This window comes from Labeo rohita, chromosome 17 (genome assembly GCF_022985175.1).
Source record: "Labeo rohita strain BAU-BD-2019 chromosome 17, IGBB_LRoh.1.0, whole genome shotgun sequence".
NCBI lineage: Eukaryota > Metazoa > Chordata > Actinopteri > Cypriniformes > Cyprinidae > Labeo > Labeo rohita.
This window is the reverse complement of record NC_066885.1, coordinates 28,086,573-28,108,382: the sequence shown is the minus strand read 5'-3', so window position 1 is coordinate 28,108,382 and position 21,810 is coordinate 28,086,573. Positions and strand designations below refer to the sequence as shown.

The window sequence follows — 21,810 nt, the reverse complement described above, 5'->3', positions numbered from 1 at the left end:
CAATGACCCCTTTAACTTTAACTTTTTTTTTTTAGGTGTTTGACTGTCAACAATGAAATCTGGCACCCGAACAGCATTGTATAAATTATGTTATAGCTAGCATTTGTTTTTGCTGGTGTAGAATGACCAAATGAGAGAATCATTTATTGTCACATAACTATCTCTGGTTTCCGAAACAAGAATTTTCTGAAAGGTATTTGAAGGAAATAAACAGGAAAAGGCGATGTTGTGAACTGTGATTTCAGTTTCTGATTTCACACATTAGATAAACATCTGAAACAAATGTAGTTGAGGTGACATCCACTTACCTGAACAACTTCTATTCCTCTTTTCCTGAAAGAAAGAAAAAAAAAAACATATATTATAACTTTTTGCTCATGCCACAGGTTTCAACAAAGCAATTAATCAATAAAAAGATATTAAATGTACATTTTTTAATTTAAGATACCATCATAGCAGATTACATTCTGACATAAAAATGAAGCCTGGATAAAAATATCTGTTGCCTAGCAACACAGAGTTGAGATGCAAAGAAACCCTGACTGGTCGTAGGAAGTGAATGGACACCATGGAAGCTAGTTTGAGCTATAAACCATCAACCTGCCTGAGCTGTTAGAAAAGCTTTACATTTAGACAACGCACAACAACAAGCAACTGTCACAAACCAAGCGCTAGTGTTAGAATTTACCTTAGCGTTTCTAGAGAAACAACACAACAAGTTGACACACAAGAATCACTACAGTTTGCCCTTAAGTTAAATATGTGCTGCATTTTACTTTGCTTTGTAGAGAGATCCTGAAACTGGAAACTGGTAAGGAAGCCCTTTGGATGAGTTTCTGGGGTCATTAGAAAGCCAGGCAACCATTTTCTAACATCTTCTAACGTCAGATTAGTCCACACCAATATCAAGATAATCATAAAGTGCATAACCCAGAGCTTATTTATTATTCTGTCAGGAAACATCATGAGTGGGTTTGTGGGAGCTATTTAAGTCTCAGTGCGAATGAACTTTCCTGTGTGGGTTAATTTATTATGGGAGGCAGATTATTTTGGTGGGTGATAGATTAAAAAAATATGTATTGGGAAAATGAAAAAACATCCAAAAATACCTATGAGTTTTAAGGGGTGGTTTTTACCCAGAACATCGGGTCCGTCAGATCAGACATGCCTCAACTCCTCCTGAACGTGGAGTATGCCGTCAAGATTACATTAAACTAAACAAGTGCCAGAAGGCGGGAAAGCATGACGTCCGTTGTGAAAGGGAAATAATAAAAAGTATTTTTTATTACTGACTGTATAAAACAGAGGTCCTTGGCTAATGTAGTCTGAAGGCACTTAAATGTCAACACTCTCTCAGAAACTGAATGGGAGTATCAACCAGTCCTTCCCTACCTCCTGGGGCTTTCACAAACGTAACATTTTGGCTGATGATTAATTGTGATACAAATGAGTGAGATGAATAAAGCAGACAGTGTAATTGCTAAAGGCCCCCTGTGGTTAAAAAAATTAAAAATAAATTAAAAATACTGTTGTTTACATGTCTATCAGGTGTTTTAGTATGCTTAAAAACACAGAATGTGCCAAATCATCAGTCAGCACCTCAATAAAACTGCAGTTTACTAAGGATAGTCTCAAACCGCAGCCTGTTTCCTAGTCACAAACATTTAACCAATCTTGTAAACACATGGGATGGGGATTTTCATATATGGTCAAAGGTTTCTATTTACAGCGTGTTTTTGCAGTGTTGAGCAATGTAGCCAATCACAAGCATATCTTTAATTTCTTGAACGCATGTTTAGGAGCGAAAGTTTAGGAGTGAATGTGGAGCAGGTCTGATCTGGTGCTAATTATCATATTTATAGAGCCACATACGCAATGAGGTAAGGAAGCAGAGTTAAATTCAAGAAATTTAGACAAACAAATTGTTTTCATGAAAAAAAAAAAGCTACCTGATGCTACATTCAAAAGTTTTAGGTCATGTTTTTTTTGTTTTTGTTTTTTTTCCTCAAATTGGTACTTTATACAGCAAGGATGCATCTGATCTAAATGGTCAAAATTGTAAAAAAATAAAAAAAATAAATAAATAAATAAAAAAAATTCCAAGAATGCTGGAAACAGTTCATCATAGATTCCCAGTTTTAATCAACACAACTGTGTTCAACATTGACAATAATCAGAAATGTTTTCAAAGCAGAAAATTAGCAAATTAGACTGATTTCTGAAGGATCATGTGACACTGAAGACTGGAGTAATGATGCTGAAAAAACAGGAATGAAATACATTTTAAAAATACATTAATACAACTTCTTTTTTTTATTATAATATTATTTCTATGGAAGCCTGTTTCACCACTGAATAAAAAATACAAAAACTTTTCTCAGAATTGCGTGATATAAACTCGCAAATGCAAGTTATAAAATCAGAATTGCGAGAAAAACTCAAATTTATATTTGCGAGGTTGTATCTCACAACTGTGACTTTTTTCCTCAGAATTGTGAGAGATAAACTCACAATTGCGAGTTTTAAAGTCCACTTTTAAGGGAAAAGACCAACCGATATGTTCTCAAAATTACGAGTTTATATCTCACAATCCTGATTTTATTTCTCAGAATTGTGCGTTTATTACTCAGAACTGCGTGTTTGTCTCATATTTTTTATTCAGTGGCAGAAACGGGCTTTCATATATTTCCCATATTATTTCATATATTATTGGCTTATATATATCATTGTTCATATAATTGTAATTGTTAAATTACATTTTCAAAATATATTAGAAACAGATTTTTTATTATTATAATTATAATTATAATTATAATTATATTATATTATGTTATATTATATTATATTATATATAGCTCTATAAATAATTATAATTATTACTATAATAATAATAATAATAATAATAATAGTAATAATATTTTCCATAATTTAATTATAAAAAAAAAATGAGCACAATAGACTTACTTCAAAAACATTTAAAAAAAAAAAATCAGTACAGTAGAGTATTTGCTTTGATTTATGGTGAGATATTCTACCAATCCATAATAAAAAACTGGGATAAAATGATCCAGAAGAAGGCAGTAAAACCTAACAGTGGTACTGTGTAAAACGAGACGTAGAGTTTTAGGACGTTGCTGGGTCGCAGTGACAGATCAAGGCCGCTGGATTTAGAGATACGGACATTTGAAGGTGCGGCTCCGATTTCACTGGTTTTATTCTATTATCTAAATGAACCAGAATACTGGAGAGAGAAAGCAAAACATAGTAAGCACAACTGCTTTTATTATGACGAAAATACGAACAAGGGTAAAGGAAACATTTCAATAGAACAATGTGCACAGTTTCAGACATTTTCCTCATGAAGGATACCTCATGAACCACCCAAGCTAAATTAATAATGTCACTTATACCAGATTGGTTTCATTTTGATTTTCTTAACTTTTAATTGCAGCAACAAGGGGTCAAAATATTTCTTGAATTGTGAAAAAGAAAAATCACAATTAAGGATGTAGGATATATCTGTGTCATACTGGTTATCAATAGTGGATATTTCATTGTGCACATGCATATTTTCATTTAATCTTTTTTTATTATAAAGTTAATCTGAAATAAATCTGTAATCTCTGTCAAATGTCGATACGGAGCATAACTAACACTTTTATGAAGGTAAATGTAACACTTTAAGACCCATTTAAAGAAGAGGTCCACTTCCAGAACAACAATTTACAAATAATTTACTCACCCCCTTGTCATCCAAGATGTTCATGTCTTTCTGTCTTCAGTCGTAAAGAAATTATGGTTTTTGAGGAAAGCATTTCAGGACTTCATTGGTGCCCCGATTTTGAACTTCCAAAATGTAGTTTAAATGCGGCTTCAAAGGGCTCAAAATGATCCCAGCCGAGGAAGAAGGGTCTTATCTAGTGAAACAATCAGTCATTTTTTTTCCGAAAAATATTTTTTTTTTATACTTTTTAAGCTCATGTAGCACAGGCTCTGGGATGCGCGTCCACGATGCTACGAATTAGTGACAGGTCGTTCTTCAACGATTCGTTCATTTTGAACGAATCTTTAATGTGACTCGGGAAGAACGAGTTGTCTCGGGGAGTGATTCGTTCAGTCGCACATTCGCAACATCCTATTAGGTTCTGTACTGGAATTAGTTCACCTGTTTCTGGGTTTTTCAAGTTGTTCATTCATCTTATGGGGCTGTCACGTGATGAACAAACGACTTACACCCGAAAACTTGTCAGATAAGAGGTGAGGTGAGCTAATCATAGACGAAAGACCCAGGCAAACAATCAATTAATCTTTTCTGTTTCTTATAGCATTATAGTTTTGTCTTGTTTGTAGTGTGATCAACATTTGTGTAAGCAGTAGATGTGTTAGAGAAGTAACACGTAACATTTTAATTAGATTTTGCTAAAATGAAAGAAAAAAAGATTCGTTCATTTTTCTGAACGAGCCTCAAAGGTCCGAGTCGGTAAAATGATCCAAACTTCTCATCACTACTACGAATCACGTCTACGTTCATCGTCTGTGTACTCCATCTTATTTTCTCCTACAACTTCAGAATCATCCGACATCGTTGTACCTTTTTGTTTGTAAACAGCGTTTGACATACTTGCACTTTCTTAGTCTTTGTGCATTTGCTTTGTAAACACTGGGTCTGTAGCTCCGCCTACGTTCGACGTGACCTTTTGACATGATTCAATAGTACGTAGCGTCATGAACGTGCAACCCAGAGCCTGTGCTACACAAGCTTTTGTGCTTAAAAAGTAAGATAAGACTCTTTTTCCTCGGCTGGGATCATTTAGAGCCCTTTGAAGCTGCATTTAAACTACACTAAACTACACTTTCTCCATTATATGGAGAAAAATCCTGAAATGTTTTCCTCAAAAACCATAATTTCTTTACCACTGAAGACAGAAAGACATGAATATCTTGAAAGACAAGGGGGTGAGTAAATTATTTGTGAATTGTTGTTCTGGTAGTGAACTTTTCTCCTTTAAGAGCAAGCAAAGAAAACTGAAGGACCAAATTGAAGGAAACAATACATCAACAAGTTTTCAAAATAAAAATGCCTATGGAGTACAAAATGAGTCAAAATACAATTTCCAACAAATCTCCATTACATTTTAATTCATTTTACTAAACTAAACTAAAACTTGGAAATAACTTTTACTGAACCTTCTAATAAAACTGCAACAAGTTTTGTCATTTTCCAGTGCAAATATCTAAAGATTCTTAAATCAAGACACAATGAGAACTAAAAATCACATCAAATAAGACACTGTCTTTTTTGAGAAATTGATCAAACCAGAGTGATTTTATATGATTAAAACAAAAAACAACAAACATCTGTCTGTGGGCTCAGAAAAATCAACTTAATTCACCTGACAAATGTTCTTGTTTTAAGCATAAAGTCCCTTCAAGTTCAATTTCTCAGAAAACAAAAAGAGGTCTACATTTTGCATCTGAAGGAAATGCATTTAAGAAAGCTTAGATTATTTTATTGGAAAAACAGGACAATAATATTAAGTTTATATTTATTTATTTATTATTTATTTATTTTTATATTTATATTAGTTATGTTTTCGAATGAATTTATAACCTGATTTCCTGACTTTCTGATTTTAGACCAGAATTTACTTGCAGAAACAAATTTCCTTTTTTTTTTTTTTTTTTTTAAATCTGATCAAGAATGAAGACTAAAGAGAGCCTTCCGTGCGATTCAAAGATAACGTCCATGCTTCAGTGAGCACATTCATATCGCAGACTTGTAAGTGGTGACATGAGCATGTGTGGTTATAGGCCTACACTACACACGAGACTGCACCAACCATGATGGCCCTGCCAACTTCCTCAAAAAATGATTACATACGCAAGGCAATATTGTACCTGAACTTCCTGTCGAATTTAGACAAACAGTCACTCAGCAGTTTTAGAGCGGCTGTATATCTAGCGAGTCTCAGAAAGATTACTGAATGTCAACAGTACATAGCACACATCTGTCCATCCTCTATCAGGATTATTCAATATTAAATCAAATCTATTTGACAAGAGTAATAAGCATTCAGTAAAATGTACGAACAGCACAGGAAGGAGTTTGAAATAGTGACCTCATTTCTTAGAGAGCACAATCATGACTTTTCTACACCTCTGTTTATCCCTGCAGCTGCGAGAGAGGACTGCTTATAATGTCAACAGGGAATATCACAACCAATCGCCGTCTGGGACGGGACACACAAACACACACGCACATATTGGCGGGCAAAATACGTGGTTACCAAAAACACAAACTGCTTCGGTCTGACTCGACTGTTGCTATGCTTCCGTTGTTGCCCTGGTTACAAAACTAACGGTTTGGCAAATAAACTGTTTGCTTAGTGTGTATCCCACAATTAATTGTGAAAAGAAGGCGGCAGAAAGACAATCACAATATGAAGAAGTATGTTATACTTTGCACCATGACCAGATGAAATGTATAGAGACCAGAATATCAACAAAAATAGGACTGGGACAGTAAGTATCCAGCTAGCAATGCCCTAGCAACCAGGCATTAAATTTTCATATCACAAATAACTGCTAAAGCTTTTATCACAGTATAGAATGAAGTATTAGAAACTTAATAGCAGTCCTCCTATTAACAAGTGAATCTTTGTTTTGGGAGTGGACTTCTTTAAGGAACAAGAATTTACAAATTTACTCCCCCCCTTGTCATCCAAGATGTTCATGTCTTTTTGTCTTCAGTTGTAAAGAAATTATGGTTTTTTAAGGAAAACATTTCAGGATTTTTCTCCATATAATGGACTTCATTATAATGCTTTGGTGCCCCGATTTTGAACTTTTAAAATGCAGTTTAAATGCAGCTTCAAATGGCTCTAAACAATCCCAACTGAGGAAGAAGGGGAAACGATAGCAAAACGATCGGTCATTTTATTTCGAAAAATAAAAATTTGTATACTTTTTAAGCACCAAAGCTCATGTAGCACAGGTTCTGGGATGCGTGTCCACGATGCTACAAATAAGAGGTGAGGTGAGTTAATCATAGACTAAAGACCCAGGTAAACAATGAATTAATCTTTCCTGTTTCTTATAGCATTATAGTTTTGTCTTGTTTGAAGTGTAATCAACGTTTGTGCAAGTAGTAGATGTGTTTTAATTTATTTTAATTATATTTTGCTGAAAAAAAGAACAAAATGACTCGAAAAAAAGATTTGTCCATTTTGCTGAACGAGACTCAAAGGTCCAAGTCGGTAAAATGATCCGAACTTCCCATCACTATTACAAATCATGTGTAAGTTCATCGTCTGTGTACTGAGTATGGTGAAAAACTCCATCTTATTTTCTCCTACAACTTCAGAATCGTCCGACATCATTGTACCTTTTTGTTTGTAAACGTTTACAAACTTACTTGCATTTTCTTCATCTTTGCGCGTTCGCTTTGTAAACACTGGGTCTGTTTTGCGTGACCTTCTGACATGATTAAATACGTAGCGTCGTGAACGCGCGTCCCAGAGCCTGTGCTACACGAGACTTTATGCTTAAAGTATTAAAAAAAATAATAATAATAATGTAGTTTCCAAAAAAATGTATGATCATTTCACTAGATAAGACCCTTCTTCCTTGGCTGGGATTGTTTAGAGCCCTTTGAAGCTGCATTTAAACTACATTTTGGAAGTTCAAAATCGGGGCACCGGTGAAGTCCATATCAAGAAACATCCTGAAATGTTTTCTTCAAAAAAACATAATTTCTTTACGACTGAAGACAGAAAGATATGAACATCTTGGATGACAAGAGAGTGAGTAAATGTTTGTGAATTGTTGTTCTGGAAGTGGACTTTTAAGTTAGAATTATGAGATATAAACTCACAATTTTGAGAACAGTCTTTTTTCCCCATTAAAACTGAGCTTTATAATTCGCAATAAGTGGCGGAAATGGGCTTCCAATGAATATAAAAAAAAATTGTGACTTTCTCACAATTCTGAATTTTTTTCCTCGCAATTGCAAGTTTACATCTTGCAATTCTGACTTTTCTAACAATTGCATGATAGAAACTCTCAACTGCAAGTTATAAAGTCTAGCAATTCTGACTTCTCAAAATTGTGATATAAACTTGCAATTATAAGTTATAAAGTCAAATTTTGAGGGGAAAAAAAATACTTTTTACGGGTTTATATCTCATAATTTTGACTTTATAACTAAATTTTGTGTTATAAAGACAGAACAGCAGGATATAAATTTGCAATTCTGACTGTCTTTCTCAGAAAGAAATTGTGAGAAAGAATTGTGAGTTCTTCACACATTTCTGAGAAAAAAAAAAACACAAGTCAGAATTAAGTCAGAAATACCTTAATTTGTGTTCCAAAGATGAATGAAGGTCTTACAGGTTTGGAACAACATGAGGGTGAATAATGACAGAATTTGAATTTTGGGTGTACTGTCCCTTTAAATTCACCCAGAACGCATTTTTGCAGTTAAAAATATGAGAGGCAGACTAATGGAACAACAAAAACAAACAAAACAAAACAATAAAAACAAGGTTGCGAGCATAACGGTCAAACATCTCAATCAGGTGCATGTTTACAAAAAAAAAAAAACAATAGTTAGGTATTGCATTCTGTGTGAATGGCCCCTAACAATATGTGTGTGAATTACCACGATATATCATACTACCAAATATTGACACGTCTATATATAACAACACACTTAAAATGACTTAAAACTCAACAACATTCTGGCAACCATCCAGAAACCCTGATATTATCAGGATGGTAAGTACAAGCAGCTATTATTAGCACTTTTAACCAAAGAAAGTAAAGAAAAGATGAAGAAAAAACAAACATGCCCGGAAAAAAAGAAAAAGAAAAGAGGAATAAAAGGAATGACTTGTGTCTAATTTACAATTAATTTTCTCGTTCTTTAAATCTGTGATGAAAGCAATGTCAGTGCAAGATCATCAACGCCAAATGGATCTTTGGAGAAATCTAATTAGAGCTCACGGAAGACTAGTGGCTGTCATATAACACTGCCGAAACATGAAAAACAACATGACAGCGCTGGAGAAAGCCTGTCCTAGAAAATAATTTAGTTAGTGTCAAAATACAAGAGGTGTGACAGGAGTTAGAACAGCTGAACAGATCTTCCCTCAACTCAGATTGACTTTGGACAGCTCGAGTAATTTGGTTGAAGAGGTTTCGAAAGGATTAACATTTTAATCCACAAAACATTTTTAATCTGTGCTAGTGTGATTGACATGCTCATAAGGTCACCAGTATATTCAAGTGACAATCAGACTTGCAGGAACTTGATTTACTCAAAAACGTGAATGTCCTTGAGTGGCCCAGACCTGACATGAACCCAATCAAACATTTCTGAAGAGACCTCAAAATGTCCAACCGGCCGTGTTCATCTAACCAGACAGAGCTTGAGAGAATCTGCATGGAAGAATGACAGAAAATCCTCAAAATCTGGTTGCACCAGCTTTGTTTAAGTTATACATTGATGTATAGATATTTCAAACATTGGTCTATCATGTATCAGACCTGAAAAAGTGGAATCAAGTCATCCGTAATACCAAGTAAATAGATTAAACCCTCTGAAGAGATACTAAGGCTTTATATTAAGGGTGTTCAAACTTGGTCCTGGAGGGCCATTGTCCTGCAAAGTTTAGCTCCAACTTGCCTCAACACACCTGCCCCAAAGTTTCTAGTAAACCTATTTAGACCTTGATTAGCTGGTTCAGGTGTGTTTAATAGGGCATGTAACTAAACTTTGCAGGACAGTGGCACCCCAGGAGCAGGATTGGACACCCCTGGTTTAGATGATAAATCTAATCTAAGCTTTTATTCACATATAGAACCATTAAATCAACGCAAATACGCTCTCAGAAAAAACAGCATTTTGTGTTTTCACTGTTTTATAGTAAAAGATTACACATCTTTTGAAAGAGTATTGAATATGTTGATCAAAAAATGGTGAAGAAGAAACAGAAACAAAGAGTCGCGTATGTAGGCAGATGCACATGTAAAACAACATCATCAAGCATTAAACAGCATATAAATCTAAACTGCGCAACATTACCGACCCAGGAAGTGGTACAAAAATGTGAAGCTTTGGGGGGGGCTGATGAAAGCGATTGACTTAATCTATGTCTTGATCAGTGTTCTGAATTTGATCCGGATGTAGTTGTTTTTTTGTTCGTTTTTAAAAAGCAGAGGCTCCGTTTTTTCTTTTGACATACAGCATGTCATATAGTCATACAACAAAATATTCCGAGTGCTATGTAAAATGCCATTTACCATATAGAAAACACCAATTCTGTGAAGAAGAGACCGATTTCAGCCGTAGCTTCAGTATCTAGTTATAGTGTAGGGGGCGGGACGCTTTGGATTCTAGAGAGCATTTGATTGGACAGAAAGTTTGATGAGAAGCTGAAGTGCAGAGTGATGTCATCAAAATCACTGGTCCATATTGGTGGAAGTTAGAGAAAGGACGTGTTGAATGCTTATATCTTCTAAGTGCAAATTTTATCATTGTTTTGGTGCACAATAGCTTATAGATAACCTCAGGGCTAACATATTCATACTTAAAGCCGAAAAAACTTCTATTTTGATTTCATTTTCATAGGTTAAACTAGGGCTGGGCAATAATTCAATAACAATAATTATCGCTATATAATTTTCCTTGTTTGATAAATATTCGATATAATTTTTTATGTGCCAAAAGCGGAACGAAACAGCACGACTCATTTGAATCGCGCCACACTGACCATTTATCCGCTCGGACCAAAGTTCAAACCGCCGCGCTGCGCGAGCTCACTAGAGCAGATGTATTTATTGGCTGCGTCCGAAAGCCAAGTCAGCGGTTAAGTTGTAGAATTTGTAGAAAAATTATTTTATACAGCTATATATACACATGCTTTAATAACACAAAGACCTCAATGTCATTACCCACCGAAGGTCTGTGCGCCGGAGAAGACGACTGAGAAAGGCAGCTACTTTTTGCTTAAATAGATAAAAGCACTGATGCAAGTAATACTGCAGAACAGGTCATTGTTATTAGTGGCTGTTTCGTTATTATTAGTAGTATATTGTAAATATTATTCTTATTCACTACTCATTTGAACCCTTTTAACATTTTATTAAATACTATTATTACAAACAATATTATTTATTATGCTTTTTACACTATTACGATTCATAAAGAATATCATGGTCAAGATCTCATCTATTATATAAAGTAACAAGTCTAATTTCACCAGAATATCTTTATTTATATGGCCTATACGACGCACACGCACAAAACTGTGGGAAATCGAAGGCAGCGAAGGATACATCTATGCTGCCTTCAAAATTCCATCAGAAGAAGGTACTTCCGGAGACAGGAAGTGAAGCAGAATTAGAATTCGGACATGCCTTGATGCCTTCCTGCCTTGGAATGCTGCCTCCGAAGGCAGCATCTTAGAGCTTTCGGACACAGCCATAATCTCGATGCGGCGCGGACGCGCCTGGAAAAACCGAGTGCGTCTGTTCTGTTATGAGCGCAGCTGCCGCGCGTCTACATTTGAAATCAACTTGAGCGTGCAAAAGACGCGATATGTGAACAGCTCCGTCATGCGAGCACTAAACAGCGCTGTGAGATCCAGTGTGAAACCTCCCGCTCTTTCTATTGAAACCAACACAGAAGTGACTTTAGCGGCCAGTCGATAAATCGCAGCTTGAGACTGGCTCCAAAAGTTAGTCGATCCCATAGACTCCCCATGTTAAAATGCCCAACTTTACAGCAGAAAAAAATATGTTTACAGCCTGGTTCAAAAAGTGGTTTTGGTCTATATAGCTAATTTTGCCCTTCATGTCAACTGAGGGGGATGAATTTTTTTATAATTCATCCGTTTAAATTATATTAAGCCTTAAAATTCTGCATAATTTAGGGCGTGGCCACTTGAGTGACAGGTGGATTGTGCCGCTGCTGTCACCCACATCCCGCCTCTTTGCCCATTTTCAAATATCCGGGAGTGACGTACAGTGACGCGATTCCAAGATGGCGACAGCCGACTCCCGCCCACTAAGAGCTTCAAAAATGCTCCTCAGAAACCTGCGGGTGACGTCACGGACACTACGTCCTTATTTTTTACAGTCTATGTGTGAAACACTTGAATCCAGCGATGAACACAAATGTGATTCAAACTTTAAGTTTAAAGCTGTGTGCAACGAGACAGTCAGAAGGCTTTTCAATCTACACATCGCCATCATTTACCATGGATTTACTGTAGAAATACTCACTGCACCATGGTATTGTGGCAGCAATGTGGGATATTCACACTGAATTTCAATACAGGAGTAATGGTATATAATTATAGTATGTATGTATTTGTGATTAAGCTATAGCATGTGTGCATTTATACTGAATGTTTTTAGACTACCGTTTTTCATACAAACAGGCTACCGAGGAAACCATGTAGTTATATTTTTAACATGGTAATGAGGAACCATTATGTGTGGTTTTAACTGTGTTTATCATGATTTAAAATGTATGCTTCCTACTATGGGAAACCAATGCTTAAAAAAAAAAAAAACTGGGTCAAAATAAATGTAACCATATAAAACTGAGGTTGCTACAATTTTTACAGATGTCACTGATTGATAATGAACAAAAATGTATCCTCAAGATACTATCAAATGTGCATTTCTAAGAGACAAAAAAAGTGGTATTATTATAATCATCATCAGACAACCCAAACCTTTTTCTTGATTTGAAACAATAGAACATGCAGGAATTAATTTTTCTATTTAGATATTTATTTTGTTAAGGGAAATTAACGGTCTGGCTTCTACAACTTTCACTTTGGAGCAAAAATCTGACTTTAAACTGACTTTAAAAAGATTTGACATTTATCGTGATAATTATTGGTATCGACTGATATGAAAAAAATTATTGTGATAATTTTTTTGCCCATGTCGCCCAGCCCTAGGTTTAACATTGTATCGAAAATACATCCGTTTGATTAGAAACCGAGACTGGACAGGTGGATATAAAAGAAAAAATAAGCTCTTTGAAATGTTCAGCCTCAACTTCCTGTTTTAATAGAAAATATAAATTTACAATGCAAAAGATAAGTTTAGTCTGTTTCTCACACAATGCTGTTACATGGCTTCACAAGACTTGGACTAGACAGCATGACTCATTGTATTGGCACAGAAAAGTCTTCTAAAATGTTCAGTCAAACGAGCTTTGAACAACATGAGGCGGAGTAAATGACGACACAGTTTTCACATATGAGTGCGGTATCCCTTTAAAATAGCACTAATGCATATTCCTCTTTGTTGACTGGCTGACAGAGCTTACAGTGATCACATTGTTGTATTCCCGCTTTCCTTCACTTTCTCCAGTCACACAATTCCTCTCACACAGTCACAGCCACTGAGGAAATCCGATGCAATGCTTGCTTCACACATCACACAATTGTTCATTCAGCTGGAGACCAAGACAGTGAGGCACAACGAGCACCGCATAAGACAAAAAAAGACCAACCACACACACAATCTTTTACCACACCACACACATTTACAACACACATACAAAGCCCTGCGTGTAACCTTAACCCTTTGCCGGTCCAGCAGTTCATTTTCTCAGGTTACGAGGCCCGTACAAACACAAGAGCCTCCAAGAGTGCTTTGCTACGCCAGCTCTCACTCATTCACTCTCTCTCTCTCTGACTGCTGGCTAATAATCCAGGGCTTTTAATGATGAGTAAGCCAATCTGTCTGACTGCAAAGTCACTGGGAATAAAAGTGCTGGCACAGTGTTAAAACACAGCCAGGCCAAGACTGGTCACCTACACGCACCGTGTAAAATCATTCAAGGGTATCATAGTTTGGATAGCAGAGATGCTTCAGCCAAAACACATTCAGAGCAGAACAAAACATAGGCTTGAAGGAAATACTGCAAATTTTTTATAGCACACTCTGTTTTTAAACAGGCAAACTACCCTTGACAGTGTGCATTGTGAACGGAACAAAACAGATGAATCTTTAGACAAATAAAACCACTGTAGAAAAACCTGCACGGAGACTGAAGTTGTTGGGGGTTTTTTTGGAGGGAAAAGTAAGTGTGCAACTTCAAAAAAATTATATATATTGAAAGTGGTTGCCAGGGTTTTGCTGATCAGCTGCTATGTTGTTCTCAGTGGTTTTTACCGGTTTCTACGTGGGTGCTTTCTAGTCCAAGTCAAAAGAGCCCAAGTGTAGGTAATATTCTGGCCCCTACATATAGTTTTGTCCTAAAGAACGCACAAAAATGTTAATAAAAACATAAGGTATAATAACAAAAACAAAATAATAAAAACTTAAATGCTTAAATTTATTAGCTGGTGTAACATAATATTTTAAGCAGTTTTAACTAATAAATTTACATTATTTCTACAATAAACATCTTGTTTACCCCATTATAAAATTCAAGCTCATTTAGATTGATGATTTTAAGTTTTTGTATTTTAAAATACTATTTCGTAATTTAAAAAAAAAAAAAAGATATTTTCAGAAATATTTTTCTTAAGAATTCTCAGGATGCTGCCACCTTCTAATACAACAAATTCAACATTTGAAATAATATTTTCAATTATAAATTAATCAATTTATTAATCTTTAAGTAGAGAGCATATTTAAGAGGTTATTTGTGAGTAAAATGTGTTTAGTTTAACAACATGACTAAATAGATAGTTTAGTTTCATAATTAGTTAATCTATCAGCATTAACCGTCAATGGAGAATTTACTTGCTGGTAACTATCTGGCAAACTAGTAATTTGGCATGGAAGACAATACTGTAGTAGTAATACATTACCATTTGCCTGCTTTTTATTTCATCCAAAGTACAGCAAAAACAAGAAATTTTTTAAAAATATTTTTACTACTTAAAATAACTGTTTTCTATTTAATATATTTTAAAATGTAATTTATTCCTGTGATTTCAAAAGCTGAATTTTTAGCATCATTACTCCAGTAACATGATCCTTCAGAAATCATACTAATATTTTAATTTTGCTGCTTAAAAAAAAAAAAAAAAAATTAAAAATTACAAAAAAAAGCTTTTTATTTCAGATAAATGCTATAATAACAACAATAATAAAATGTTTCTTGAACAGCAAATCAGCATATTAGAATGATTTTGGAAGGATCATGTGACACTGAAGACTGGAATAATGATGCTGAAAATGTAGCTTTGATCACAGGAATAAATTACATTTTAAAATATATTCAAATAGAAAACAGTTAATTTAAATAGTAAAAATATTTCAAATTTGTACTGTTTGCTGTACTTTGGATCAAATAAATCCAGGCTTGGCGAGCAGAAGAGACTTCTTTAAAAAAAAACATTAAAAATCTTCCTGTTCAAAAACTTTTGACTGGTAGTGTATTGCTTGTAACAAGTATTATAATTATTACATTTTATAAATATTAAACATCTTATCTTTTAGGATTTAACACAAGTAACTTTCAAAGGTTACTTATGATGGCTTAAAAAATATTTTTCAAAAACTGGTGTTAAGAACTATTTTTTAGTCTTTAAATTGATACATTTAAAATAAAATGTTCCAAATATGAAGAAAACAGTAATACTTTACAATAAGGTGTCATTTGTTAGTATTAGTTAATGTATTAATTAACATGAACGAACAATGAACAACACATTTTGTTCATGTTAGGTAATGAAAAATAAAGTTGTTCATTGTTTGTTCATGTTAGTTCATGGTGCATTAACTAATGTTAACGAACATAACTTGTGATCTTAATAATGCATTAGTAAATGTTAGAAAATAACATTAACTAAGATTAATAAGTCCTGCAGTATTGTTCATTCTTAGTTCATGTTACCAAGAAAACAATATGAACTAAAAACTTTACTCTTAATGATATTTTATAAATGCAGCTCTAGGTTTTAAATTCAGTGCAAGAATTTATGCCTCGATTGCTCACATAATTTGATCAGCACAACATGTCAACATTGGCTCGACCAATGGCTTTTATTTGGAAGGGGACTATCCATTTAACCAACCAATGGCAGAAAGGGGGACTGTTTGGAGCAACCCATTTAAAACTTGTCTATTTTTGCTATATTACTTGTGTCATCTGGGTCACAGAATTTACACACTTCTTTAAATCAGATGCATAGTCAACCTAAACAACCATTTCTGCTCATGAGACACTTCCACAAAAAGCAGTGTCTTAATATGTATCTTACGTTAAGATGGCTGTCTGCGGCACTGTATTACACAACCTCAAGCAACCTTCCTGGATCTTTCTCAACCACAGTTCAAAGTCCTTTCCTAACATGCACAAAGAAGAAAACATCACCATGCATGAGCGAGCCTGCTACACCTATTATTCAAACAACTCATTCCACTTATCTGTAACGCAACAGACCAATACTGGAACAAAAGCAGGCACAGAATACAGCTGTTTTGGATGATCCGCTGACCACAAGTGCAGCGAATCCCCAAGAGCAACAGGCACCTGCTGTGCTCTTACATGGAAACACATGCAGGAAAAGATCCAAGCCGACGGATCTCTGGTCGACTCTCACCTGCACATCTCCGCAAAGGCCAGGAAATTGAGTTTCTTCATCTTCTTCTCGCTGAGCCAGTAGCCCACTCGTCTGCCTCTCAGGAAAGTCTGCATCTTTAGCTGCTGATGGCCAGATGTGACAGCAGTGTCACTCCAGTGAAAAGAGGAAACAGTCTTGTTATAAAAACCTGTCAAACCAAAGCCGACAGAGATTGTTATCAGAACCTTAAATTACAAACCGTCATGGCCGTTAAGTGAAAAACAGCAAAATACCGTCACTGCACAATAAATAGGCCAAGATGTGTCTGAAAATGTACAAAACAGGTTCAGTTTAAAGCAGTGCTCAAGCTGGGGTGTGAATCTCCATGGATTTGATAAGAAACCTAGTGAGCTGCCTAGCTAAACTGAATTTTTTGGGTATCGTAAGTAGGGCTGTCAAACGATTAATTGCGATTAATCGCATCCAAAATAAACATTTATGGCTACAGAGTGCATGTGTGTACACTGTATATATTTATTATGTATGTCTAAATATCTAAATATGTATATAAACTTATAGTAATATATATATATATATATATATATATATATATATATATATACACACATATATATATATATATATATATATACACGTGTGTGTGTGTGTGTGTATATGTGTGTGTATATATATATATATATATATATATATACACATATACATACACACACACACACATATATATATATATATATATTTATTTCATTTATTAATCTAAAATATTTTTGCTTAATATATACATACATCTCTGTGTATCTGTGTATATACATAAGAAATATACACAGTGTGTATTGTGTATATTTATTATGTATACACAGATATATGTATGTATTAAGGAACACACAGTATGTAAACAGACTTTTATTCTGGATGCGATTAATCACAATTAATCGTGATTATTTACGATTAATCATTTGACAGCCTTACACAAGCACTTCTGTTTAAACATTAGATGCAACACATGCAAGTTTTAATGTTTGATAAAAAATATTTTTTATTTAAAACATCATGAAAAATCAAAGGTTTGATTCAAAAACATGATGCAAAGGCAAAAATTTGTTTTGATCATGCAAAACAATGCATTATATTCAGACCTAAACTATTTAAAAAATTAACACAAAAGTTAAAAAATCTAAATGTTTAGTTTGAATGCTTGATGTATCATTCAAAAAAAATACATAAATAAAAAAAAAAACGTGGGCAACTAGACAGGTGGTTGCTGGTAGCCACTGACTTCCATAGTACTTTTTCCATACTATGGAAGTCAATGGGTACCGTCGAGCGTTACGGTTACTGGTTACCAACTTTCTTCAAAATATCTTCTTTCATGCTTCACAGAAGAAAGAAACTTGTACAGATTTGGAACAACTTGATGGTGAATAAACGATGACGGAATTATTTATTTTTGGGTGGACTGTCTCTTTAAGATCTGATTCGAATCCAATAATCCAATGCATTATATGCAAGTTCAAAAGGTTTGATTTGAATATTCTAAGCATAACATTCAAGAGTGAAGTTTAAACTAGGGGTCAACCGATTATTGACCGATTATCAGCGCCGATATTAAGCATTTTTATTGGTAATTTTCAAAACCCAATTTGCAGATAAAATCATTTAAAAGCATTTTGTCAGAGTCCTTGTTATTCTTAATTTTGACATTAATTTTCATTTTATACCAGATATATATATTATTTCAAAATATCGGTTATCCGTAATAATCGGTATTGGCATTAGCTCTGAAAAACACTTTAGATTTAAAAATTAAATTCGTAAGATGTGAGTCTGGATGTTTGTTTTAAATATTAGAACCATCATATGAGAGTTTAATAAAAAAAAAAAAACTCATTTTGATCTTACAATATAATGCATTATATCCCATTTCAAATGTCTTCAAAGTTCAAAAACGTAATGCAATAATTACAGTTGCGAAAGTTCAGTTTGACCATTACATTAATCATATTTCAGCATTAAGGTTTAATTCAAACATATGATGCATGTGAATTCGATTATTTGATTCTAACATTTGGTGCAATATAATACATCATTTTAGCGTTTCAACATTAGATTTAAGAATCATATTCATAATATGCAAGTACAGATGTTCAAGTTCTAACACCCGAATCATATAGAAGTTCAATCTTTTGTATTTAAACATTCCAAGCATCATGAGACAGTAATTCAAACCAGGGGCGTAGCCACGGGAGTGAAGGGGTCGGTCATTAAGATCATTGCAGGGGGGGCTAAGTCCCTCCCAAGCCCTTCTTGACGCCGGGCCTGGGCTAGCAGCTGCTTTAGAAAGCACCCGCATAGCACTCACACACGTAAAAATGAAATAAAACAAAAACATTTGACTCATTACGCAAGCATAACTCCTGCATTGCAATATAATGTGAGGTGATTAGCAGGCATGCTTTTCGAAATGTCACAGCATTTTATTTTAAAAACAAAAAGTGCCAAGTAGGCCTGCCCCTGACTAAATATTTTTCTAGTCAACTACTCACACGTTTATATTAAATTGGTAACACAGTAACCATCCTTTAATATATAGGCTTAGACTATAGCCTATTCTGCGCTCAAGCGCGCGCATAAAGCTTTCACCAGCAAACTAATAATTATGAATGTGCTGGGGGGGGAAGAAAACATTTTAATTATTTGTTAATAAACTAGTGGTTTCTCTTCAGTCAGTGTCTGTTGAAAAGATGAAGCTGCCAAATGCCGACACTGCACTCGCCATCTCCACATGAACGTATGTAATAGAGTAATGTACCTTTTCGTTCCGACTGCTTAATTAGAGATTTTTTCTTTTAATTGGTTTGTTTAATATAGGTTAAATTTTAAGCGTTCTATGGATTTCTTTGTGAGGCAAGTAGCTGGTTCATTGCTGTGACGCGCTCCATTTCACTGAGACGAAGAAAGCACAACCTCTGTTTTACAAAAGCACAACCTTTTGGTGTTATCGTGAGTGTCCATAAAGCAGAAAAAGTTCTTTCTGCAGGGGGAAAAAAAAAATTGCAAGGGATGGCGCGGGCGCCTCCCTGCCATGCAGTAAGTGCGATAGGCTAATAATCAATTTGATATGCGCACATACATCGCATATTCATCTAAAAGAAGCAGCTGTAGGGATGCCTGAAACAGGACCGGGAATGTGGAACAATGGCAAATTCTCTCTCTCTTTCTTTCTGTCTTTCTACAGTTCTTAAAGGGATAGTTCGCCTATTTAAGACATGAAGTTGTATGCAATCCTTACCAGCACTATAGTGTATACACGCTGACCCACTCTGTGATCACCTCCCTGGTCAGAGTTCTGGCCGCTGGAAGTTTTTCAAGAAAGTAGTCCCGGTTAGTTTCCGGGGCCTCAAAACTGTGTGTTTTTATGTGAAAAAAGTATATGCGTTTCAAAGCTTGATTAATTTACATCACAAAAAACACTCCAGACAAAATTCATACCTCAGTTTTAATCGGCACTATGTTCTTTCCATTACCGTCAATCCGCGCTGCTGTCAACGTCAACAGTGCGCACGTTCCGATCAGCTGTTCCATAGTGTTTACACACTCGAATGACAACGACGTAAAAAGTAGAAAATTAACAATGGTGCGAACTTGTAAATTCCCAGGTTGTGACCACAAGAATGTGCCGGGATCACCGTTCAGATTCCATCGTTTTTCTGTTTCAGATATGGCTATGAGACAGCTTTGGCTGGTTGCCATCGGCTATTCTGCGGGAGCTAAAATATCCAGCATCAAGGATTTTCGTGTGTGCAGTGCTCACTTCAGCGAAGACGATTACATCCCCAACCAAGGAGGAAAAAGCAAAAAAAGGAATTTAAAGAGTTCTGCTGTACCAGTACCATGGGTAAGCTCTATTTACTAACTTTATGTCGCATACAACAGGTTTATTTTGAAGCTAACGTCAGTTTTTAGGCTACACTGAGAATATGCTAACCGGGGCAATGATAGCATCGAAAACAATCGACTGTCTATGTGGTGAGAAAATCGGCAAATGTCTTTACTGATGAATTAAGTTGAATCTATATAACACAACAAAATATGATGCTTCGCTATTGCTGTTATTGTCTGTAACTATGCGGAACCTGTGTCGGTATCATCGTGTTTATAAGTGAAAATCTTTAAAATCCGTTTTTTGCTTTTTCCTCCTTGGTTGGGGATGTAATCGTCTTCGCTGAAGTGAGCACTGCACACACGAAAATCCTTGATGCTGGATATTTTAGCTCCCGCAGAATAGCCGATGGCAACCAGCCAAAGCTGTCTCATAGCTATATCCGAAACAGGAAAACGATGGAATCTGAACGGTGATCCCGGCACATTCTTGTGGTCACAACCTGGGAATTTACAAGTTCGCACCATTGTTAATTTTCTACTTTTTACGTCGTTGTCATTCGAGTGTGTAAACACTATGGAACAGCTGATCGGAACGTGCGCACTGTTGACGTTGACAGCAGCGTGGATTGACGTAATGGAAAGAACATAGTGCCGATTAAAACTGAGGTATGAATTTTGTCTGGAGGGTTTTTTGTGATGTAAATTAATCAAGCTTTGAAACGCATATAATTTTTTCACATAAAAACACACAGTTTTGAGGCCCCGGAAACTAACCGGGACTACTTTCTTGAAAAACTTCCAGCGGCCAGAACTCTGACCAGGGAGGTGATCACAGAGTGGGTCAGTGTGTATACACTATAGTGCTGGTAAGGATTGCATACAACTTCATGTCTTAAATAGGCGAACTATCCCTTTAATACAACATATTTTACTGTTTAAACAGCATATGTGAACTTTTAAACTGCTTAATTCCCTGTGAAAAAACCTTATTCTGGGCAGTATAAATGCAACATGCTATTTTTTCTATTCTCTCTCGCTTTGAAATGTATTTATTTATCTATTTATTTATTTTTTATCTGCTATACATATATTACCTATGTAAACTTACAACTTAAAATTTGCGGAGCGTGTGTTGTGAATAAAGTGAAAATGAAATAAGAAGTCAAGCATCTATTGCCGCATTAAAATTTTTTGATTGTTGTTCACATGAAATTCTGTCACATAAAACACAGGCTACAACCGAATCTCTAGTCATTTTAATATGTAACTATCTGTAATGTCAGTAATAGGCGTCAGATTTGTTGTGCACTTAATTGGGTTGCAATTTGACAATAAATGTGGCACACGCAGTTTTTCCGAGGCACAC

At 35.1% G+C, this 21,810-nt stretch overlaps 1 protein-coding gene across 2 annotated transcripts in view; it reads right to left on the bottom strand.

The window, feature by feature from the left end:
• Positions 1-21,810, bottom strand: part of itpk1b (inositol-tetrakisphosphate 1-kinase b) — a 75,855-nt gene that overhangs the window by 53,048 nt on the left and 997 nt on the right. For both annotated transcript variants that reach the window (XM_051133794.1, XM_051133793.1), the window contains exons 2-3: positions 16,584-16,752; positions 309-333 (exon numbers count right to left, since the gene is read on the bottom strand). In XM_051133794.1, the coding sequence (XP_050989751.1) occupies positions 309-333; positions 16,584-16,678 (120 nt within the window). In that variant the 5' untranslated portion in view covers positions 16,679-16,752. The remainder of the gene's footprint in view (positions 1-308; positions 334-16,583; positions 16,753-21,810) is intronic.